General features: G+C 42.4%; 1 protein-coding gene across 1 annotated transcript in view; it reads left to right on the top strand.

Annotated features, from left to right (window-relative positions):
• The first annotated feature begins 1690 nt into the window (after positions 1 to 1690).
• fat2 (FAT atypical cadherin 2) overlaps positions 1691 to 25446 on the top strand; it is a 101785-nt gene continuing 78029 nt past the window's right edge. The window contains exons 1-3 of the mRNA XM_019260966.2: positions 1691 to 1999; positions 14514 to 17780; positions 18949 to 19260. Coding sequence (XP_019116511.2) covers positions 14528 to 17780; positions 18949 to 19260 — 3565 coding nt within the window. The 5' untranslated portion in view covers positions 1691 to 1999; positions 14514 to 14527. The remainder of the gene's footprint in view (positions 2000 to 14513; positions 17781 to 18948; positions 19261 to 25446) is intronic.

Raw genomic sequence — 25446 nt, 5'->3', positions numbered from 1 at the left:
GCACAACAATCCCCTCCTTTGTGTGTTTCCCTGTGCCACAAACAAATCCTTATTTTAATTCCACTCTTAATCATGACGATGCATTAACTCTTTATCGTACCTTTGTACTGGATCCCTGCTTAAATCTGATGTATTAGTTATCGGCTGACTTTTAGATTTTTGTTACCTGCAGGCTGCTACAGGCCGTGACTCGGCTTTGTTTTGCAATACTTAAAATTACTTAATGCCTCTTAATTCAGTCACATACTATAGATTACGAACCACCGTCACCACCACCCACATCATTCCCCCTCTCGTTTCTAACCGCATTCATAGCCTCGGGCCAGAAGTCGAGCTCCATGCACTAAATTCATTTGTAGTGTTTACACAACAGCAACACAACTGCTTTAATTACTAAATTTTAACAGCCAATTACCCCTCTCTATTAAGGTGAGACGGTTTGAAGTAGTCTGTAGACTGTGACACGGTTACACCCAGACTGGTCAGCAAAGCAACAAGCGATGTGATTTAATAATTCAACTGTAAATGCCAAAATTGTTAGTTTGTAGTCATACTGTTCATAGTGGAGTCTGCGAGAGTAAATCTGGTAGCGGATCCTCAATCAGAGCCTTAAAGTGGCTTAATTCACGAGAATGGATAGTCCGATGGTTTAAGCTTAGTTGTAATAAACTAAAAAATCAGTTTGCAGTCTCTGCTGTCGAGCCTTTTGACCTCAGTGCCTTGTCAGCCTCAATCATAAGAACTGGAGACGAGACAGGGACGATTTGCTGAAACATTTAATGCTGGGAAAATAAATAAAAAGTAACCAAACTGGGCACAAAACGAGCCGAACTGGCAACACTGTTCTTTAAAAAAACATTCAAATTCAAATGGAGAAGCCATTGTTTCAAAAATCTAGAAACAATGGCTTCAGTGGCAGAAATCTTTCAGATACCTCAAACACATAAGCAGCCAAGGAAGCATTGAATGATCAATGCACTTGCACATTTTACATCTTTTAGCTGCCATATTTGTATTTGAATGCGTGTAAACGAATAGTTTCTGTGTTTGCAGTCACTCCTCTGGGGGACGAACAAACAGTGGCCAGACACAGCTTTTTGGGTAAGTCTGTTATTTAGTTGAACTGACCCTTTTTGTTGCTGCAGATCTTTTAGTTTCAGCAGATGGCTCTTTAAGCTTTGTTTGTTTTTGGTCAGTAAATGTGGAGGCGGGTTTTTACGACTACACTGCCGAGAAAGTTTCCCTCCGTACCAAGGAAGAAAAAACATTTCACCGAGTTGCTCATTTGAGACCTTTTGTTTACCAGTTAGGAGATATTCGTCCTTCACATGCAGCGTTTGTATTTAACTTACTCGCTTTGAGCAACTAACGATGTGACAAAATTAGTTTTTTCTCAAATCTTTTTGCATTTATTATTATCATTATCAAATGAGATAAAATTTAAAAGATTTAAAGTGTCAACAGACACCACACACACACACACATATGCGCACACCCTAGAAGCACGACGAACCTGGCCGAGGCCCAAAGGCCTGAGCCCACAGGCGAGAAGGTAGGGGGGAGGGGGGCACAGCCCACAATCTGGGCACATGGAAAGGTAGGAGTGTGTGTGTGTGTGTGTGTGTGTGTGTGTGTGTGTGTGTGTGTGTGTGTGTCAGAGAGAGAGAGAGGAGGGACAGTGTGAGAAGTGGGTGGAGATGAGGAGTCCTGAGGGAGTGTTGAGGTGTTTCACTTTGGTTCAGAGCCTTTGAGAAGGCGCTGGAGTTAAAGTTAGCGGCAGTCAGAACACACTCCTACAGCTCTGTATGTGTGTGTGTGTGTGTTTTTATTATTTTTCTTTACTCTACATTTTCTCTTTGTTTTCATGGACTTAACACCAAACCACCATGGGAGTACTCTGCTTGTTGCCGGCCTTTCGAAGGATTTTTTAAGTCCCTGAAGTGTGAGAGAGGAGAGAGGAGACGGATATCCCGGGATAAGTCACCTAACTGGACCTGAGGTGAGTTTTCCTTGTCGCTACCCATGCATGCTACTTCACTCCACTTCACACTGCTCTGTATTGTGAAGAATAACACCACTGTTTAGTATTGCAATATTAATAAACACTGACCAGGATATATATATATATATATATATAAACAGAGATCTGCATGGGAGCTTCTCAATGTGCTTTATGATGTGTTTTCTGCTGTCAGAGAGATTTGAAATTTAATCAGTGAAGCAGTTGACTTTATTTCAGTGTGTGTGTGTGTGTGTGTGTGTGTGTGTGAGCTTTCATCTCTGACAGTTTCAGCTCGGAGCGTTAGCATGGGAGTGGAGGCTCAGAGCAGGAGTGAAGGCACATGTTAACGCATGCAGCTCAGCAATTGACATCTCGAGTCCCTCCCTGCTCCTCTTATGTCTTTGCTCCCGAAAGCTGATTTCTTCTGTTTGGATTGACATTGTGCAATCATGTGCGACAATGATGGCACATATACCCAAATCGTTTTGCAATTGACGGGAAAAAGAAACGATTCGTCTCTCTTCTGTCAAGTGACTCCAATCAGGAGCTGTTACCGCTCTCCTGTCACTTCCCACTGTGGCCAGCTTGCAGGGCGTGTACTATGAAAGCGTTGGGTGGTTTTGGTGGTGGATGAGCGCCATGATAACCTGAACGAACTGACCAGTTCATCTCTTTTAAATGTGACGTTCCATAATGGAAAGCGACACATCGGTTGTTGTTATGTAATCGGTGTGAAAAGTAAATTACTCACTCGTTTTCCTGAACCGCGTCTGACCTGAGCGCTGCTTAGAGCCGTGCCGTGTCTAAGCTTTATGAGCACGTAATTTCATGACCCTGGAGAAATGCCTTACATCTGATAGGGATGTAATTGCTCAAAGTAGAATTAGCTTTCAAAACAAGTCAAAGTTTCTGAGGCAGAAATGTTGAAATTTTAGAGTCAGTCGGACCGAAAAGCTTTTTGGATTGTCTGATGGCCAACTTGGCAGAAGCTGAGTTTCATTAATGACGGTGTAGATGACGCGGATGTTTGGAGTCAATGAGATAAGGTCTAGGATTAGCTGGAACAGCTCCGCCATAACAGATATATGGATACGAGCTGTTTTATTGCTTGACTGAAAGTAAACTGTAAAAAGTCTCCAAAGGAAGTTATGAAACTCGCCACAGAAAGACGATAATGAGCACCTGAACTCAAATAAACACAAACCCAAAATACATACACACCTTTCTACACCCTCTACCACCAACCGCCCGGCTCATACAGTCGAGTCCAAATGAAGCATCGGACCATCTGAATGTCTGACAGGCTGAGTTTGCTAACAGGGAGGACTGCTGAGGCATCTCTGACCCTCCCTGTAATTATGGTATCTGTGTGGCCTGAGTGACCCCTTGAGTGTGGGAGTGTATGTGTGTGTGTGTGTGTGTGTGTGTGTGTGTGGAGGGGTAGTTTTAACTATAAAGGACACCTCGAGCCCTCCACTCAACCTTCCACCTATGACATGACCTAACCTTTCAGGCTGCAGCCATGAGAGTGGAAGTCCAGAAAAATATACAGGCTGGAGTGCTGTACAGGATGGTAATGCAGAGATGATCACATACTGTAAATAATAAAATATTATAATTATAATATAATAGTTAAAGTCTGTGGTTTAAAAGTGTTAAAAAGTGCAGTCGCTTCTGTCTAAATCCAAGTTTATTCTCACAGTGTTTCCCACACTCGCTTTAAATCTCATCCCCAGAACATTTCCATGACTTCACATTGAAATTTTATGACTGCCCACAACAGTGCACCACCACGTCTCGTATTGTTTTCTACAGTTCGAAGAACTTTAAGAGTCTTACATAAAAGTTTTGGGGTGTGGAGGAGCTTACTTTACAGAGATGAAAAGCTCCATCAAAGCTCAGATCACTGGCGACCTTAAATTAAACAAGACATTAAACACACACTTTGCAAATGCAATTCAATGAGTGTGCTATATCAGCATTTATATGATTTTTACAACAACATAATGTAGTGCCTGAGTCGTTTAATTAGCTGGATTAGGCAGAAACACACTCCCTTGTTGATTATGTTATACATTTGCTTCAGCGTGCATGAGACATAAATCATATGACACATATATCTGCAATGTGGGGCAGCTAAATTATGCTTACATGAACAAATAAATCAAAAGTTTACTGTCCAATGTCAAACATTAGGTTCTGTAATATTTGCATGTTGTCTCACATTTGCTGAAGTTTTTATCGTGCTCATTAAAGACGGACTCTGTCCCTGTCCTCGGGGCCTTTTGAGTTTCATTACAGCACTCTGTAGTCCTGACAGGGTTAAGTACCTCTGGACCAGAGCCGCTCAGAGCAGCCTCTAGCTCATCCCTATATAAAACCACCCAGCTCCAGTTAAAGGCCTGCATCTCCTCGGCTTCATGCTGTGAGTGAGAGGTTAGGTTAGAGGCCACGCCCTTCCCAACCCCCGAACCCTTCCAGACGGGGGTTAACATCGTAACCCCACCCTTCACAAAATCCAGGAGGTCTGATCTTAAATTACACTGCTGCAAAGGCGTTAGCTGTGAGAGTTTCTGCAGATGGTGCTTTGAAAGAATTTCAGTTTTCAGTCATACGACGGATGTTTTAATGCAAGCTTTAATTGCTAAATTAGATTAAAATTAAAGAGCACTGTGGGTAAAGTGGGCTTTTGCGGATCCCATCAGAAACTGGCTCTAACAATGTCTAATGTATAATGAATGAATGGATTAGGACGGAGGTCAAGTGTCAGTCATTGAGCCCTGATAACAGTCCTGCAGGAAGAAGTAATAAAATGAGAGCAGAGCCGAGTGCCATAAATGAGAGTGGAGAGGAATGATGGAGGCTCGAGGCTCCTACCTGTGACCCCCGACCCTCGTCACCTGAGTTTAATCAGTATCTGGAAGCAGGAAGACATGTCGGGGAGCAGAACGTGTCTTCTACTCTTATTTGACTTTCAACACTTTTCATTTCTCTCATGGTGGTCTAGGGATGAGCAGATTGTAAAACAAATGATTGACAGTTCCGTTCCTGTACACATCAACACCGGGTTTCCTGCAGCGTTTTCCAGTGGAGGCACCCCACCTCGCCTGCCATAAAAAGCAATACCACTAACATCATAAAAACATTAGCAGCTAACCGAGTTCCTGGGGGTAACTTCGCTGCATAAACCCTTCTTACACTTGATTGGATGAGCACAGTGGGGTTTTAAGCTTCTTAAACTTTTCTGTGGTAACTTTGAAGCAATGCCAGAAATTATCACACGAGGTGGGAATTCAGAACAGATTCTTGACTGAATACAGTGGGAGCATTCTTGGTCCACTGAAATGTGATGGTACATGCAAGTAGAGCTGCAGGAAACCACAAATTTTACTACAATCGTGAATCAGGTATTAAAGAAATGTATTGTGTAGCTCTGAAAAGAGAAGCCAGGGATGCACAAGTGCCTAAAACCTGCATTTTTTTTACTTCGACTTCACTGGTTGCATAAATAAGTCCAATTGTATGTAAGCTTCTTTTATTCGATGGTATATTCTGCATATGTTGTTTCCAATGGCCAGCAGGGGGAGACTCCACCGGCTGTGCATTTGTATTGACCGTAATAGAAAAATAACCTTGATTTATTACCTCATTAGATAGTTTCCTCACGTGTTCATGTTCAGCGTTGCTAGTTTCGAGACTTCCATGCAGCATGATGTTCATGTTCATAAATGATGGTACCATTTAGAGTAAAATAGAGCAGGCCATGCTTTCAGGCGTGGTCACCTTGTGATTGATAAGGTTCTTACCACAGCGTGTCCGTGGTTTCTCAGTCAGATGGTGAGGCTTCAAAGTGGAAGCCCACAAACCAGTAGGTGACGTCTACAACTGGTCCAACACGAATCAATAAGGCTTAGTGAGTTACTTGTGGATGTGTTCCAGATCAACAATATCTTCTGTATAATGCCCGAATGATAAACACACTCTGTTGCAGTGTGTTGTCGGGTTTATCATATAAAGTGGACTTTAATCCCACACGGGATGTGTACGGGGAAAAGAGACACCGGGGTATGAAGACCTCACACTGTGTAGACGATAACACAAGATGTTCAACCACCATGAGCAATTTAGAATAACTGCTGACAGTCTACAGAAAGCTCCCAGTTATAGAGGGATTAGTGGGGATTGTAATGTATTATTCTTAAGGATGAGATGGAGGAAAAAGACCCTTAACTCAGTTTGTACCCACTCTGATAGATCCATAACCTCGAGGCCTGTTTATACTAACTGTGGGTTGGATCAGAGTATTTGAAGTTGTAAGCCAGCAGAGTCTTTGACTGACAATCGCATCGTGACTATAATGATACATTCTCATCAACATCCAGAATATTTAGTTTACTCGTTTTATACAGTAAGCTGCGATCCTTTGATTGTTGTTGCTCATCACTTCTGCAAAAGCCCTTTGTCAGACCCCAGAGAACTTTAAACAGGGCTTGAAATGCACGTCTCACAAAGCGTCAACCTTTTATATGAATGGGACCAGCTGCTGTAACACCTCGTCGTAGCACGTAATTGTCAAATTTGACATTTTCAGGCTATTTCGCGCCGTTAATCTTAAAGGAAGAGCGAAACATCAATTGTGCTTTTGTAGTCAGCAAATTTGAGTTATGTGTTTTTTTAACCATAATACAAGAGTGAACACTTAATAGACTGACATCGGGCAATGCTTCCCCATCCATCATGGCTTAAGACTGCAGCACAGACTCATTACCTTGGTAGATTGTACAGACTATGGATGTTGTTGTTGTTGTTTTTTATAGATAGGGAGGAAATTGAACTTGCAATTATGCAAATTAGATGAAGTTTTAAAGCAAGTTTGGTTTCACGTGGAGGAAAATGTGTTGGCAGCATCAGGACAGTCATGAAGCCCTGATGACGTTAAAAGGCAGCAGTTTACATTGAATCCTTTTATTTGGCTTGATTTCAACACATGGCTATGCTTCAAGTGTCTGAACCACCAATTGGCGTCCTACAAGGAACAACTGGCAGATATGGTTAGGTGTGTCGACACCAAGAGGCAACTGTTGGCTTGGACACGACAATTATTGACTGAAGGCTTTTCTCAATGGACAAGATGTTTTCTCTCTTCCCCCTTTAACTCCCGAGCCTGTGATAGACGCTGACAGACAGATGGTTCATCCAATCACCTGCCAAGTATTTTTTTTTAAAAAGTGCCTTTCCTTTTACAAACAGTCTCTGAGGACGACTCCTCAGATGGTTCAATGTAACAAACCATCTGGCCCGTCCGACTGTTTGTGAGCAGCTGTCGACACATTTTCAAGTGACTGGGTTTGTCTGAAAAGTTAGTGAATGACACATCAGACATGGTAACAGATCAGTAACATTTAATGTCCTAATTAACGTCCTTGATTGTGTAAATTATTTACATGTTCAGCTGCATTTCATGGCCTTCATTAGGATTCATATAGAGTGATGGAGTGTTTATAAATAATAAAACAATGCTTTAATAATTATAATTCTACTTAATTAAAGATAGAAAGATGTATAATTCATATAAAACATGTAGTAAATATGAATAATTATAAAATATTTAATACTGACATAAACATGAAGACATTTTATAAGTTCATGCTCATATTTTGGTAGATTATAGGAGTTATAGCTGTTGACAAACATATTAAAATGCTGATTATAGGAGTTATAGCTGTTGACAAACATATTAAAATGCTGGTAAATATCCATACAACTGTCTTCTGTCTTTATAAATGTGAACTCGTGGGTGTTAAAGTGTCGTGTTATCAGTTGAGGTGCACTGTAGGTGAACAGGATGAAACTCGGGTTACTGCATGATAATACAAATATTTGTAATGTCAAAAAATGTTTGGCAGATAAATAAACCCGTATTTTCGTTTCCAGAAAGAGACGTTGGTCCGTCTGTTTTTTTTTTTTTTTTTAGCGACTTGTGTGAAACGCCCACATCCAAAACCGAAGCCACCTTTACATATTATATTTCAGCTGAGTCCTGCAGCGCCCTCGTCTTTCCTTTCTTTTTGGAGACTGGGGGGTGTAATCGCTTCACAATAACCAGGAAACAGGTTGATGGTTTGAATGCAGCTGGAGACGAAGCAAGAGGACGGATAATGCCGTATGGTTTTCAGTGGAAAAAAGGAAAAACCCGAACTCTTTTAAATCCCTTATGAGACCACTTTCACAGTTTACTGGTGAAAAACCTTTGTACAAACACATGAGGATAATTACCCGTATGCCAACGGGCCTGATGGGGCCTGCTGCTGTGTGCTGTTGGCTCTCTTGAGATCAAACCACATTCTCTGTCTTCCCATTATAAAAATGCCCTGGGTTAGAAAGCCAGATTGGCAGCTGTATGGATCCATGATCCAACTTGTCTGTGTTGCAATAGTCATCAGAGGAAATGAGTGACTACCTGTACATCGAGTGAAGTCCTCTGCGTGTAGGCCTGATGACTAAGAGTGACTCAAACGATCATGAACACGCACACAAAGTCCTGCAATTATAAGTTCTACTACTATCTGATATTTACAAGAATCAGGGTTCGTACAATATTTTGAAAGTTTACTTAACTCTCTTTTCAAGGCCTGAATTCAAATGTGCTTGACTTTCATCTTAATCTGGTGTTTCACATGGAAACAATCACGTAAACCGAAACTCTTGAAATTAGACAATCCCGTCTTCATATTTGTTCGCTGTGTTGTGACTCATTCACAGCTAGATTAGTCTTCTGTTGATCCCTAACCCCGGAAATAAGCAAGCGATAAATATTCAAGAACAAAACAAACAATGAAAGCTAATACGAACAGCTGCTAAGTGTGAGTAAACACGTGGCTGTGGGTATAAGGGATTTAGATGTGGTAATTCTTCCACAGTCTGGAAATGTTACTTAAAAAGTGCTTGAATTTTACGCCTGATGAATCAAACAGAGGAGTAAGTTGAATCTCAAGTATTTCTCTTTTTCAATAACAATTCGTCCAGTTTTAATATCTCTCACTCTGGCCTCTGGAAACACAAAACAGAGTCAGTCAACGCAGCATCACGTCCCGCTCAGTGAGTCACTTCCTTTTAAGAGGAGCGTCCTTACAAACACAAAGCACACCTGTTGTCTTAGTTAATGAATAAATCCTGAGGAGGAGACTGTTTTCTCTGTTGAAGCTCCAGATCAATAGTTTGAAAAAGTATTTTGCGTGTCACTGATTTGGGGTTTTCTGTGCCAGTACCAATATTAAAGGGATAGTTCGGATCATTTGATGTAGGGTTGTATGAAGTATAGTTGTACAGTAAAGCAGTTCACTGCACACAGGACTATAGAAGCTAAGCTCCTTGCCTTTAAGACAGTGTGTTTGACAATCTATGTAACCAGACTTTGTTGACAAAAACGTAGATTTAATTGCAATGAAGAGGCTTCTGTGGCAGCATATACACATAGCTGTGATTAATCAGTGTGATGCTGGTGCAGATTCTTGATGTTGAACCAAACTGAAAAAAGCCTCAGGGGTCTTCCCTTTTTTTTTCTCTTTATCACCATTGCTCTATATCACAAGGTAAATAACAAAATGACTGTCAGGGATGTAATTGGAGGATGATTGATAGCAGTGTTAGAAGTCATGATATGGATAATGGGTATAATCCAAACACTGAACTATAAATCAAATGTCAGAGCTTCAAACTTCTCCCACAGCAGCAGCTGTACCACACCTTACAACCAATAAACTCAAATTAAAGTCATTTCATGATACATTTCCCTGCTGTCCCAGGATTGTCCCAAACACGTTGTCTTTGTGTCCTGGGTACTAGTTTTATTGTCCCAGCACACACTTGATTTCGAGCGCTGTACACCGTGGGTACCATGGCAGGACTCTTGCATCAATTATAAACCTATCCTTACATTAAAGATGATTAGGTTAATAATATCGACCTGCAGGTATTGGTCCGCTTGCCTAGAAACACTCCTCAGAGGAGTGATGAGCAGAGAGCCAGCAAACGTAAAACAGCCAAACTTCCCTGAGTTGTGTTTTTAAAGTTGCGTCAGTCTGCTGTAGATTTCCACATTGTTGAGTTTCCAGCAGAGTCAGACTCTCACAGAGGTGTAGTGGCGACGAGAAATGAAAAAATAAAAAAGCTGCAGATACTGTTCTGTCTGTACTGGGAGACATAGGGGTGATGGCGAAATGTGATCCAGGAAGCCGGGCGCTGAACATGTGGCTGCAGGTTGCAACCTGGAACAGACACCGAGGAGGGGAGGCGTGCGATGTGGGTGTAAGCGAGATCTGAACGCGTGACCTGACCTCAGTAACAGCAGTAATGGCCTGAGGTTTTCGCCCTGCAGCGCCGAATGTTTGGACGAAAACATGAACGTTTCCTTTCAGTCTCAATCTCAAGTTCAGCCAAGTTTAACGACTCCGGAATGACCCGCCGGCTTCACAGCGGAATCATAAAAAGCTTTTTCACAAGTGGCAAAAAAATCACAACAGTGTTACATTTTACAAATACTTGTCAGGTGTAGGAGTGACTGCCTTGGTAGAAAAGTAAAATCTCCAGTTTAGGAAAAGGAAACCAAGAAAAGCGAACCTCCACCATAGCTACATCTGTATGTGGTGTATGAGATAAGTACGACTATTTGAACGTGATGGTGAGGCAAGTAATGCTGATTTGTGGGATTCATTACACGTCTGTTGCGGCGTTCATTAGATTCGAATGGATTTCATTATATTTCTCCTGTTTTCAATCAGAGTGTAATCCGTCCTCATCTCCCACTTAAATGACCTCCCTCTGGTTGCTCTCTAAAGCCTCTAGCTGCTGATTTACCTTCATTTCAGCCTCACGGGAAACACTACGCAAGCAAATATTTGTGTCTCATGAGTTATGATGTTGCCAAATAGTGTCCGATGATCCATATCCTCACGCAGAGCTAATTATACAGAGCACTGGGTCATGTGAAATTTCTTTCAGTAAGATAAATGTTTTAAGATATCTCTTGTTTCTTTTGATGGCTGATCAATTTTTAATACATGCAGTAATACCTGCGATGTGTCGGGTGCAGTTTATGTGTTGTAGTGCGCTTACACTGGAGTATTCAGTTTGTCCCATTTGGGCTACTGTACATGGTGAAGACCTGCATCATCTGTAGATATTAAAGTCTCATTGTAGCGTAACAAAAAAGACTAATTCTTACTTTCAGGTGATGATACACTAATGAAAACATAACTATGAATATTATATTTAATTTCTGCTGTTATGTAAATGAGCCCCCCCTAAATCAGACACATCTATTTTTGATGAATTGGGCAACGATGAGTATGTTCTGTGCTGCCAATTTGATGTTAATTTATTAGAAAAAATATTTAAAACTCATGGCTTTTGTTGCAATTTTTGGGAGACTTCCTTCTTTCATATCATCTCCTTGTTCGTCCCCCCGACCAACCTCCACCTCTCTCCATCTCTAAACCCACTGGGTTGAAACAGGTGGCTGCCCACCTTGAGCCATGTTTCCTTGCCACTGCCGGTGCCACAGTGTTTGCTCATGGTGGGAATTGTTGGATCTCTACTATGAAGAACACCTGCGCTTCTGTTATCATTTGGGGCTTCCTTTGTAGCTCTGTAGTGACAAATTTAAAGTCATTCACTTAGACACTTACACCGAGTGATAACTATGCAGACAGTCCTGTTTTGTTTACCGATGTGAGAAGCAAAGTGTCCGTTTTCTGCAGCATGGAGAAAAGAAAAAGTGTGGAGCCAGAGAACTAGACAAACAAGGTTTTGGTGAGTTTTATTTTGTTTCTGTCGAGTTTTAATGAGGTCTGGCAGCCACGATGGACGCAGCGATATAACTGCTGTTTCTAGTTCAACAGAAATAATGAATCATTTCAGTAATGTCAGACACTCATAACAACAGTCTGAACCTGTCAGAGGCAAAACAAGCACTTTTAGTGGACGCACATTGATTAAGGATGCCGGCTGCAGAAGCGGTCTCGCTCAATACTGAACTAATTTCAAAGATTCTTGTCCTTGTTAGTTACTTAGACACAAAAACATGTTGAAGACAGGTTGAAAAGTACCTAAAGTTACCGTTTAGGAAGAATATCTCTGCTAAATCCCCGTTTGAGACATTTGAATTTAAGCAGATTTGTTCTGTCCACAGGGATAAGCACTGAGGATTACTTTATACCTCATTATACCACTCCTGTAGATCCATACATCTGAGACAGAGATCAGTGTGAAATTTGATGCTGAGAACCAGACATACTGGCAAACAAAATACTCAACGTTTGCATGCATTCATGCAGTAAGCTCTGCAGTCTGAGGTATCTGTATTGAGATCTTGAGACTAGAAGGAATACCTCGGGTACCACATGTGAAGGGTCCCTGACTTAAAATAGGACCTAGCTGCAAGACTACTATTCTAATCCAGCCTCCCAGATGAAAGTTATCAACCCCAAAAGTGACCCTCACTGTTGTAATCTGATTATCTGTCACCAAGTGCACTGACTGGAGATAAAAACCCCACCACATACCTGTCACCCTCCACTGAAACCCCCAGCGCCAGTCTACCTGGAGACACAGACCTGAACTCTCAGTGCTTCCTATACCGTTATCTACCCTTACCTAATATATGACACTGGTATTCATAACTTTGAGGCCCTTTCAGCAGCAAGAACATTCTGGGCCTTATCGCTCCCACAGGGACCCCATGACCACCAATAAAGCATATTTTAGAACTATGGCCACATACGAAGGCATCTTCTGTCTTTCCTCTTTGTGTGTTCACATTTCTGCAGAGACTGAAGTGGCAAAAATGGGCACAATTTTCTTTCATAATACGACCTGAACAAGCTTGTTTTTGCAGAGAAGTGAGTGACAGAGAGAAAAGGCATGACAGATATCTTATCATCTCTGATGTCTGGGGCCGACATCTCTGCCCTCCAGATTGTTCTGTGCAAGTTGCTTTTAGCTCTGTCAGAGTGGCAGTGAAGGGCAAAGTGTTCTGCCTTCTGGTTCTTTCTGCTGTTCCTGGGTGTTGTGAAAATCAAAGTGGCACGGTGTGGCTGTGCATCAACTGGGCTCATGTTAATTTATGTTACATCCATGTTTGTGTGCACATTTAGGCTTTATTTGCCATTAAATGCAAAGGGTGGGTATGCTCCAATGGGTTAATTATATGCAGTTGCATTAATCCTAAGGGGTTAAGGTTACCAATAAAACTGTGTTTGGGCTTCATGTACCTCTTACTGATTACTGAAGTTGTAGAAAGAGCAAGGTGCCAAATTTTTGCCCCACATCTCACTCATCACTCCCCGCCTTGTTCTTTCACTATCAGTCAACGGATGTCAACAAAATGTACCTGTACACAGGTAAAAGGTTTGCCAAGGAATTCAAATATTCCTGGGATTTTGATAACGCTGAGCTACAATACCGAAGTACGCATAACACTGATTAGGATGAGATTGAAGCGAGGATCTTTTGAAATATGACAGGACAGTCTCCTGAGCAGTGAATGTGCTCTGGGGGGAAACTGAAAGTGAGACTAGATCAAAAAATTGATTTCATTGCCACTTAGATTTTAATGTGCAAGTCTAGATTGTATTGATTGAGTCCATCCGTTTGAGATAAGGAAAAACTTAAGCTAAAGAAAATCTTTTTTTTATTTTAACTGAACATTTAATACATGTTTTATGAGCGACTTAAATGAGGCTGTGGTTTTCATCTATGACGCTTCGACTTTAGTAAACAGTTAGCAATTGTGTCTATTTTTAACATGTAACGGTACCTTTTAGGTCAGGTCACCCTCGTGAAAGAGAGATTGCCATTCCAACAGATACTACAATATCAATATCAAAGCACTAATTTGGTGGCTCATGCTTCCAGGGACATCTAATGCACATACATCAATAACTTTCAGAAACCTACAGTACACATGCAGCCGTTTACACTCGGATCAGGACTGAACCACCCACTGTCATCGACATGATACAGAGTCATCAAACTACAAATCCCCCCGCATAGCTCTGTGATGACAAAGGCTTAGAAGTAATAATTTTGATGACTACACTGCGTTTGGCCACCAAAGGAATAATTATGGAGAAGGAGTTTGGCTGCCGCCTCTCTGAAGAGGCTTGGAGGCATCGTTCTGGTCCCGAAACAAAGCATTGTTTTGCTTTGCCTTCTGTTTTTTTTGGTCAAGGCAAGTCGGGACAGGAGTCAGATACCTCGCCACAGGCTTCCCCTCGGCTGTTGTGTCACTGTGTATTCTGTGTCCATTTTGTATTCTTTGTGGAGCTTAGGGGAAATGATTGGTTTATTTACAAAATAGTGTCGGTGCAAGAGTTGTGTGTGCATTACATGTTTTTCTGCAGGTATAGAAGCAATACAGACAACACTATTTACTCAAAGAAACTTTCTCTCTTCCGGGTTTTTGTGTGTTCCATTAAATTTATTTGTCTCTCTCTTTCTGTCCTTTTCACAGATCTGAGGATCTTCATGGAGGCACTAAAGATGGCAGCTATTAGAACAACTCTCCTTGCTTTAGCAGCAGTCCTCCTGCATGTGTCAAGATGTCAGAAGGGTATGGGAAAAGAGAAGGACAGCTTGCCGCTGAGGTTCACGCACCATCTCTACAACGCCACCATCAATGAGAACTCTGCCCCGCGGACGTACATTGAGACATCGGTGAAGATGGGCATTGAAGTGACAGAACTGTACTGGGAAATCAAATATAATGTCGTCTCAGGTGATGACGATGGGCTTTTTCAAGCAGAGGCAGTTAAAGTTGGGGATTTCTGCTTTCTCAGGATCAAAACGCGCACCAGTAACTCGGCGCTCCTCAACAGGGAGGTCAGGGACACTTACATGCTCACTGTGGAAGCAACTGAAAGCACTTTTGACTTCCAGGCGAAGACAAAGGTGTTCGTCCAGGTGCTTGACACCAACGACCTAAAGCCTCTTTTCTATCCTGCCTCGTACAACGTGGCAATCAGGGAGGACACTCAACTCAAGTCAAGTGTGGTTAGGGTTAGCGCTACAGACGCCGACATTGGGAGCAATGCTGAGTTTTATTACTCCTTCACCAGTAGAGCTCATCCGTTTGTCGTCGACCCTTTCACAGGCACAGTCAGCCTCGTCAAGAAGCTCAATCACACCCGAGCAGAGAGATACGACCTTACTGTTTTAGCTGAGGACAGAACGAAGAAGATATCCGGTGTTCAAAAATTTGGTAATGTGGCCAGGGTTACAGTAAACGTACAAAAGATGTCCATAGGGTCTCCGGTTATCACACCACCCCCCAAACCCACAGTATCTACGGACGGCAAAGTAACTATCAATGTCCACGTGGAAGCAGGACTTAAGCCAGTGGAATCCCTTAATATTGTCAGAGGGGATCCCCACAAGTGTTTTGAGATAATCCCCTTAGGTGCACAGGGCAGTGACTTCCAAGTGATCTCTACAAAGCGGATTATCTGGTCTCAAAGTCCTTTCGGGCTTAACCTGTCCCTTCAAGCTAAAGACAGGAGTTTCCCAAGTTTACTTTCTCCAGTTACACAAATCCATGTCCCGGCCTATCATTATAACCCCTTGACATTTTCTGAGGACACCTACATTGTCACACTGAGTGAGTTTTCACCTCCTAAAACTCATGTAGTTAAGGTTTCGGTCAACTCTATTCCTCATAATGTTACCTTTAGTATCAAAAACAATCCAGACAGCACTAAATTCAAGATAAATCCCAAAACAGGAATTATCATAACAACGGAGAAATTTGACTATGAGATAAAGAATCGTTATGAGTTTGATGTAGTGGCCAATCACGGTGAAGCTGAGACTCACATAGTGGTTGAAATAATGGATGAAAATGACAACAGCCCACAGTTCTCCCAAACCTCTTATCAGGCCACACTGGATGAAAACAGCCCTGTTGGCAGCAGCGTTTTAAAAGTAGCAGCCACGGACGACGATAAAGGCAAAAACGGCTTTGTGACTTACGCTATTGCCAACTCAGGCCCTTTACCTTTCACAATAGACCCGTTCACAGGTGTCATATCAACCTCTGAACACTTGGATTACGAGCTGATGAAGCGGCGTTATCACCTGAGAGTTTGGGCCTCTGACAGCGGCAGCCCCTTCAGTCAGGTCAGCGAATGTCCCGTGACGATAACCCTGAACAACATCAACGATAACATCCCTCTGTTTGAGCGGGTGGGCTGCAACACCACTGTGCCTCTAGATTTCCCCGTCGGGCACATGATCGCTGAGCTGTCAGCCATCGATTTAGATGAGCTGCAGCAGCTGAAGTATGTCATCGAGTCAGGAAATGAGCTCCAAGTATTTGCTATTGATTCTGTGTCAGGAGCCATCACCCTCAAGCAACCGATTCCTCTGCGAGCAAATTCGTTCACTTTGAGAGTTGTAGCCACTGATGGCAGACATCACTCCGAAGCTTCAGTTGTCAGGATAACTGTCACTAACCGGGGAGACGATGCAACGGTCCACTGTCAGGAAACAGGCATCTTCAAACAGCTCACTGACAAACTGATAGAGTCCATCAAACCCATTTTAACCAATCAAGAGGAAGACACATTCTCCGATATTCACATCACCAACCGACATTCTCCAAAGTTTGACTTGAGCATCCCGAGTTCAATTGACCTCATTGAGGACCATCCACTGAATTCCACCATTGTTCAGTTCAAGGCAAAAGACGCCGACACTGGGTTTAATAGTAAACTTGTGTACGCCATATCAAGCGGGAATGAGGATGGCTGTTTCTCCATTGACACTTTCTCTGGTGACCTTCAGTTAGTTTGCCCGTTAGACAGAGAGAGGAAAGAGTTCTACATTTTAAACATCACTGTTTATGATTTGGGAACGCCGCAGATATCCGCATGGAAGTTTGTCGCAGTGAATGTCATGGACGTCAACGACAATCCTCCAGTTTTTGACCAGCCCAGGTACGTGATACGTGTGCCTGAAAACACAGAGATGGACTCCATTATTTTTACAGCTCGTGCTATAGATCTTGACTTAGATACAAGCGGGAATGTGAAATACTCTCTGCTGTCTTCCACTGACATGTTTAGTATTGATGAAATGACTGGCGAGGTGACAGTTACGGGTCGTTTGGATCGAGAAACCTCACCCAGGCATGACCTCTGGATCGAAGCCCGAGACCAAGCCAAACTCGGCCCTCAGTTGTTCTCCACAATTGACCTTGTGGTGGTTTTGCAAGATATAAATGACAATCCACCCAAGTTTGTGCCCAAAGTTTACAGAATAAAAGTTCCAGAGGATGTACCTGTGGGCACCCTCCTAGTCTGGCTCGAGAGCGTTGACTTGGATCTGGGCAGCGGAGGCCTTGTAACCTACAACCTCAAGAATACAGAGGGTGGGATCTTTCATCTCGACCCCTCCACGGGTGCCTTGACCCTCGAGAGGGAGCTGGACTTTGAAAGACGTCCGATATACAACCTCACAGTCCGGGCCGTCGATCACGGCCTCCCTCGTTCCCTCTCCTCCTCCTGCTTTGTGGAGATTCAAGTTCTGGATGTCAATGAGAACCTCCACAGGCCCGTGTTCTCCGAGTTTGTGTACGAAGCCGGCGTGGTTGAGGATGCAGCAGTGGGGACGTCAGTTGTCACGCTGACAGCTGCAGATAAAGATAAGGGCAGAGATGGAGTTGTCAGGTACCACATCCATGAAGGCTCCGGTCTTGGAGTGTTCACCATCGACGAGGAATCAGGTAAATCTACACTAGCACTCTTCATTGAAACATCTAGTTTGAACAGATTTATATATTTAATATAGTTTGACTCGGTTGTGGTGCCCTTGTTGGCCTGGCATGGGTGATTAATAAAGCTGATAGAAGTAGAAAAAGCCTGACAACCAGCAGCGACTTGAGAAAGTTACTTTTCCCAACCAAGAAATGTTGCTACTTATGAGCCGTTTCCGCCTGTTTCCAGTCTGTAGCTTCATTTTTAGCTCACATACATGATAACGGCATCAATTCTATCCAACTCAAATAAGCAAATATGCATTTCCCAAAATGTCTAAACATCAGTGCATGCAATTTATGAAGTAATTAGCAAACTAATTAAAAGTCTTGTGGTTATAGACAAATTAAACTGCTCATACAGATCATATCTCCTATTAGTAAAACAATTTCACCGCAAGCGATATTAAAAGTGGTTGTTGAGCTTCCGATCTTATCTACACAGTCTTTTTCAGCAGATGTTCAGATTCCAGCAATACATCCTCGTGTAGTTCCCCTTAGGTGACGATAAGATGAGACACGTGGATGGTTTTAAAAGTGATATTTCCTCTGGCATGGCTAAAGGTGTTTTTTTTTCTTCCCTATTTGATCCATCAGTATTTCCTTTGCAGAGGATATCCTGCGACCTCTCAACATATCGTAATGCATTCCATCAGCTTGGTGCTGCACTTAGGGCTCAGATAAAATCAGGGCAAATAGCGTTCGCTGTCAAAATGGACCCGTCCTGAAATCTATCTCTTTTTCTGTGTTACTTCCCTCAGGATATCCAAATTTAAACTGCAAGTATGTGCAGAAAAGTTGATCTGCTTCGTTTTAAGAACCCCAACATGCTATAACTGCCCCATGGTATCCATCTTCTTCCATACCAGAAGAATTTGAGAACGTTTTGGCAACACAAATGTATCATCTGTGCCGCTGCTGAGCCTTCGGGCACCAATGCAGGCTTTAAAATGCAAAAGGGGCAACTTCAGCTAGATGAAAGTCGTGGTGATTGATATTTCCTCCAGGGCGCTTACAGTTGTTACATATTAGGCTGATAAGAGATTAATTCCTGAGGCACAATAGCAAGTTTGAAACAAGTAAATACTTGTGTGCTGTTCACAAGCGAATACATTGTTGTATTCCCACCCTTTTTTAGGTGTGATCCGGACGACAGAGACGCTGGACCGTGAAATGAAGCCTCAATACTGGCTTTCTGTCTACGTCACTGATCTGGGGACGGAACCACTGATCTCCTGGACTCACGTCTTCCTGGAGGTCCTGGACATTAACGATAACGCTCCGGAACTTTCTCAGCCGGTGTATTTCGCCTCAGTCCAGGAGAACGTGGACAAGGTCAAGTCCGTTGTCCAGGTGTCGGCCACAGATGCGGACACTTCCTCTGAGGGGATGCTTTCCTTCCAGATGCTGGAATCTCATCGCACGTACTTCGATGTGGATCCCAAAACAGGTAATTAAGAGTGAATGAGCAGCATCATTGTCCACTAAAAAGCAATACATTTCAACTGACCATGCAAAACAATCACCAGTAATATTTATACTGGTTTCCAGCATACATTTCCAGTGGTGCGCACACAACACAAAACATATTCTGCTTTCCTTGTAAAATGAGTTCAATAGTAGACATTTGTTATTGGAAGTCCTTGAATTTATACACAAAAGTTCTTTTAACATTGTTGACATGACATGACATGACATAATGTTATTAACATTAGTAGATAAGCTAAAGAACAGGTGCTCCCTGCTCCTTTTGGAAATTTCTCTTCTCAAATTAACATGGGAGTAGTTGCATGTTGCTGGCGCATCTTTGTGTCTGACCCCAAAACTATAAAGCTGACATCTTCAGCAGTGTTATCACTGCGACCACCTCTGATTTTTTTTACATTTAGAGTGGTAATCATGTCTGTAGAGTGACATTTGCGGCCTCAATCGCAGGTTACAAATTTATTTTTCGCCGAATATTTCTCTCCTTCTCCATTCTTCCAATACACACCCATTCATTTTCTTGCCGTGGTTTCTGGCCCTGTAAACATGAAGGGAAGCTTTTCGAGGGGGAAATCTTACTTCTCGAAAAGCGGCACATATACAGTAACTCTGGGATGAAGGATGTAATTGGATCAGTCTGCACGGTGTCATCCTCCCATTTTACAAGTGGTTTGGACAGAAATACGGGCCACTCGCTCCTTTATGATTGATCTACATTTTGATATAAACTCCCCTTGTGAATATAAAACATCTGGAGGACTGCTGCGTTCTCCTCTTTAACAAATTGTTTCGACACGTCTGTATACTGTATGTCGCTGTGTCCCTGTGGCAGATTTACATTTTGATTTGTGGTGTATTACTACAGCTGTAAAACCTAACAGCGTGTTATTTCCCACAGGGATAGATATCTCTGAATGCACTGTTGCAAGTCTGAGCAGAGCGAGCCGTGCAGAAGCTTGGTGTTTTGCAGAAAGGGCACAGCTTGAAAATTAAACTTCATATTGAGGTCACTCACAAAGTCATTCAGGCGTTTTCTGAAAGGGTATGCACTTGTGGAGAAAAAGCTAAAACGGTAGATGTAAAAGGCCTGTAACTACGCTCAGGTATGTGAGGGCTCATGTTTGACAGTTGCAGCCGAGTCTCCTGCTGACTTTGATGTTCAGGCAAATTAGCGCAACATTAGCGCTTGAGCTACAAGCCGCTACAAGCCCTGCCCTCGTCATCTAATCTCCAGGTAGCTCTGCTGTTTGTCCACACCCTAAGGCCAGTATACCAAAGGATTACAGATAGGGAGGCGAGTTGTTCTAATGGAGAGACGTCAGAGAAAGCAGGGAGGACATGAGATGTTGAAACAGCTGGAGAGTGTCACATTAAAACAAACTTTTTTTGTACAAAAGCAGGTGTATTTGATATGCATTTACTCATACAGACAAGCCCAGGGTGAAATATGGTTGAAAAGGGGTTAAAGGTTAATCTTTCTAATATCAAGGCTGTAGACTTTTGTACGTGACATCTTGCACATGACCTAAAATCCTGAAGAAAAGCTGCTTTCTCTCATAATGGAACCATTAGCTTCCAAAAGTCTTCCAATGGATCCACGTCATAATAATATAAACTTGTAAATAAACTTGTTTAAGTAGTAAAGTGAAAAGGCGCTGTCCAATGCAAGCATTAAAAAACAGGAAATAGCGATATAAAAACAAAACATTTATGCTAATCAAGTCACAAAAACTACAAATAACAAAAAAATGATAAAAACAGAATAGTAAAAGTTGTGGGAGCCATGACTGCAAACGCTCAGTCAACCACCACTAATCTTTGGTTGGTAGTCCTCAAAGACCTCGCCGACGTCAGGTGGCACAATAATTCAGAAGCATAAAATGGAGCCAGTCTGTGTAGTGCTGGTAACCAATGTAGATTCATAAAGACTTAATCTTGTGACCTGCGTTGGTTCAAAGTCTAGCAGCTGCACTTTTGAACCAATTAGAACTAAGACACATCAGACAAACATGAATGACTTCATACATTTTTGATATTTGTGATGTTTCTAAAAATGGAAGAAACAGGATCGGACTATTTCAGATTACAAGACTGTTTCCAACTTTTACTGGAGATTCACAAATCTCCCAAGCTCCATTACATGGGGGAAAAAATGTTTTTCCTTGAGCACCTCGGACTGTTTTTCACGGTTTGGGTTTAACAGGAAAAATCTTCAACGTTTCAGCGTATCACGACATCTGAGACAAAAATTCTTCTTCCAACTTTGTGTGGGGTTTGTGTTTGTGCCTTTCCTGTTTCAACTGACAGTGACTCCGCAAACAGAAATGGTTTTTCCAGTTTGATGTCGTGCGATAAGGTCTGGCTTGTTCTAGTTTATCCCAAAGGTGTTGGGTGTTGAGTTGAGGTCCTGGCTGTGCGAGGACCTCACTGATGCTGTTGTGGCTGAGGGGAGAAAAACCCTTGTTTCACCATCTGGTGGAAAAAAACAGAAGAAAGGGGCTGTCAGGACCAGCAGAATAATATCCAATCAAACAAATGTCATGTCAGTGTCCATACTTGCCATGTTGATCAGTCAGGGGAATTTGCACGTGTGGCACAAAAGCCATTAGAAGATTGTTTGACCATCTGACCTTTCACTTGAAGGCACAACATTCCAACTATTATTAACGATTGGGAAAAATCATCAGACAACAAATACGAGGAAAATCTGATGTCAGCGCCCGTAAACCTCTTGAGACTGTGTTAGCGTGAATGAGATAATGTGCTGCTGAAACCTGAATTTACAACATGATCCACCTTTTTTTTTTTTTACAAATGAACACACTGTTACTAATGTACAGTGCAGGTGACTGGTGTAGAAACCTCTCATGCCTCGACAGGATGGAGATGACTCACGGCAGTACACAGGTTTGTGACTAAGGTTTTATTCAGCCAAAGTGTGTTCGTGCTTTTACTGCAGCACTGAATCAACCTTGAAGGTTCATTAAGTTTCAGTTGAACTGTGTGCCAGTGAGGGGGAAAAACAAAAATTAATCCATTTCAATCTGGTTTTGTTGAGCTTTAGGAAGTTTGTTGACTGACACTGATAACAGGTTTGAGCTGGGGTGGAAAGGGGTGCGGCAAATTGCCAAAATGACCGAAAATCAGTGTCTGCTTGTCTAGGCTCAGTCTAGGTTTCATTAAACGTTTGACAAAAAAAAAAAAAAAAAAAGGGTTATTTGTTTGCCAGGCCAGACAAGCCAGGTGCGGCATTCATTAGCATTCTGCAACAGCAAATTCCTCTTCTTTAAACTGATGTATGCTATAGCATTGACTCGCTTCATTTTCTTATTTTTTACTTCCCAGCCACAAACTGTGAGGTAGGTATCATAACAGGATAGTCTGGATATTTTTTATTGCCAACAAAACTGAAAATCCAATGAAAATAGCCAAACCAGCAATAATAAGCATTGTGAATGTATCCAGAGCCTTTATTATCTTCCTCTTTGCCCTAGAGCTCCATTGTTGTCCAAAAACTAGAACTATTAAAATCATTACCGTGAACATCCCACCTGCTGCCCCAAAACTCACTGGAACACCAATGTGGAATAATAAATAAAATATCCCCTCTTTTAAGCGAAGTGAAGCTACAGTGGCTACTGTTTCAAAGATTTACATCTTCAGTTGGAGCCGAGAGTCAAACACATTGTTGGTTTTGATCTTTTTTTGTGAGATTGTTGACATAACCTCAGCCTTGTATCCTTGTTTCACTCTTTGTTTCCCTCCCGGCTGTTTTTCATTTCGCTTCCTCTCTCCTCCTATCACTAAGTGAAGTCAAACCGTTTGGCACAGCTGAACATGTTTGGCTTCCTTTAAACATCTACCCTCAACTCATACCTCTTCATCTTAATTGTGCCCCACAGAGCGAATTGCTAGTTCCACTCCTTTTGTGTCTTTCCATCGAGTGGTAACATTTGCAGACCATTTTAAAGTTTCACATTTTGTATCTCAACTCACCTTGACAAAAGTTCGTCCACACAATGGCTGCACTGATCAGATATGTGGGGTGTGAGTCGGACAAACGAGGCAGAGAGATTACATCACAGAGCACATCAATAGTGATCCAATAATGGAGAGTGCTTAAGGGCCCTGAGGTGCCCGCTTGGTGGATTGCTCTTTCAATAAATGTGAATTGGGCTGTTGTTTGTTTTATACACAGTACTTATTTGCTGCATTCTTACTGAGAGTCATTTTGTATTCTTAGTGAAATGTTGTGTTTGACTGACTCACACTTTTTCTTTGAGCCTGAGAGTTTTTTTACTTTCCTCGGTGATATCTCGGAAATTGCTCAGAAAAGCCACGTCGTTGAAAATGTGCATAGCAGTGACCCCGGTAGAAAGACAATGAAACAAAACAACTGAGCCCCGACACGCCAGACAACTTTGTTTACCTTCACGTGGTTTTGACAGCAGTCCAGCACGGCTGAGTGAAAACAGGCGACGGGGAGGGACGAGGCTTTACCTCCGATTTCCATGTCTGCACTAATGACAAAAAACACACTTTCTAATGTTCCCCCACCTGTCCTAATGATGTCCCCCAGCGGCTGTTTGCACTGTCGTAAAGGCCTGAACGACCCTCAGCGGGGTCTTTCACTTCACTAGGTCCTCCCAGCTCTGTCTCCAGAGAACAGCTCCCACACCACCTCATGTCTGCCCCCTTCACTCTGTCCTAACACATAAATACAGACTTTTATCATAAATTACCACAACAACACCCATGCGGTCTATGCTCTATTTTTAGTTCTGCTGATCTATAATCCAGCAGCAAAACCGGAAAAAAACTTTTTTGTGTTTTAAGCGTTTTAAATGCTGCTGCTGCTTGTAGTATTTAAACATTTACATAAACAAGCTCAGGCGATGCAAAGCTGTAATTATGCTTTCCATGTCCATTTTAGCCACCAGGGTCCATGTAAATATTATCGTCTGGTCCACATACTTAATGCAGTACAAATAAGACCACATGCAGGTCCACAGTTATCCCTTTAGAGTATATTAGGCCCTAGGTCTGTGGGTTTCTGTCCATCCATGCAGGTAGCATGGGGACAAAAGATGATGCAAAACTCTGAAGCCGGGGTTTGTTTAGCTCAGTCGGTAGAGCAGCCGCCCGTGTACGAAGGCTCAGTCCTTGCCGTGCAGGCCAGGGTTCAAATCCGACCTGTGGCTCTTTCCCCATGTCATTCCCCAACTCTCCCTTCATTCCTGTCACTCTTCAGCTGTCTCTATCAAAATAAAGCTCAAAAAGGCCAAAAAAAATCTTATAAAAAAAAAGCGGTGGAACTCCAGGATTTTTTGAGGGTCCAGTGTGTCAGTTTTTATGTTTTCAAAATAATAATAATATTAGTTATCTTAATGAGTGTCATATCTATAGATGCAATGGCCCCCTTCCATGGACTCCAAAAAAAACACTGGCTGTAGATTGGGCTGTTGTGAATTTTGTGTTTTGGGGTTTTAGTTGTGAAATCTCATCAGCTTAATGTCACTAAATCCCACACACTGGTTCTTTAAGTTTACAGGCCTGAGGTCAAACACACAGACAAAGGCCTTACAGATATGCAAATGAAGAGAAGTGGAGTAATGAGCGGCCAAGTTGCTGTGAACAGTTGGGGGTTCGGTACCTCGCACCTCGCAGTTCTCAAGAGGTGAAACTAACACCTCTTTAGGTAACTGTCCACACTTCACTCTGTGGTCTGTGCTGGACTTGAACAGGACAGAAACAGTTGGTTAGAGATCTGGGGTCGATATGTTTCAGAGAATGCTCGAATAAGAAGTAATTCAGCAAAAAAAAAAACTGATGAGGGCTCCGCTTTGCCTTTTAATTTGTCCAATGCATTGAGATCAAAGCCTCTTTGACTGATCCAGATGTGTGTTGTACATCCATTGTTCGAGCCACCAGCTTTTGTGGTGGGGTAAGGGTTGGTTATTATTATGAAGAAAGCTATTACAAAATTACAGGGTTTTTCAAAACAGGCAGTGGAAAATAATACCATCAGGAGAGTTCAAATAAAAAGCTGCAGTGATGGCTAGCGGCTGTGTTCCATCTTTTTGTGTCAGAGGCGACCGAGGCGATCTGTGTAGTTAAGAGAGAGAATGAATGGTGGAGGAAACACTTTGCA

Source organism: Larimichthys crocea, chromosome I, assembly GCF_000972845.2.
Source record: "Larimichthys crocea isolate SSNF chromosome I, L_crocea_2.0, whole genome shotgun sequence".
NCBI lineage: Eukaryota > Metazoa > Chordata > Actinopteri > Sciaenidae > Larimichthys > Larimichthys crocea.
Note: the sequence above shows the minus strand (reverse complement) of the source record. Positions and strands in the feature narration are given on the sequence as shown.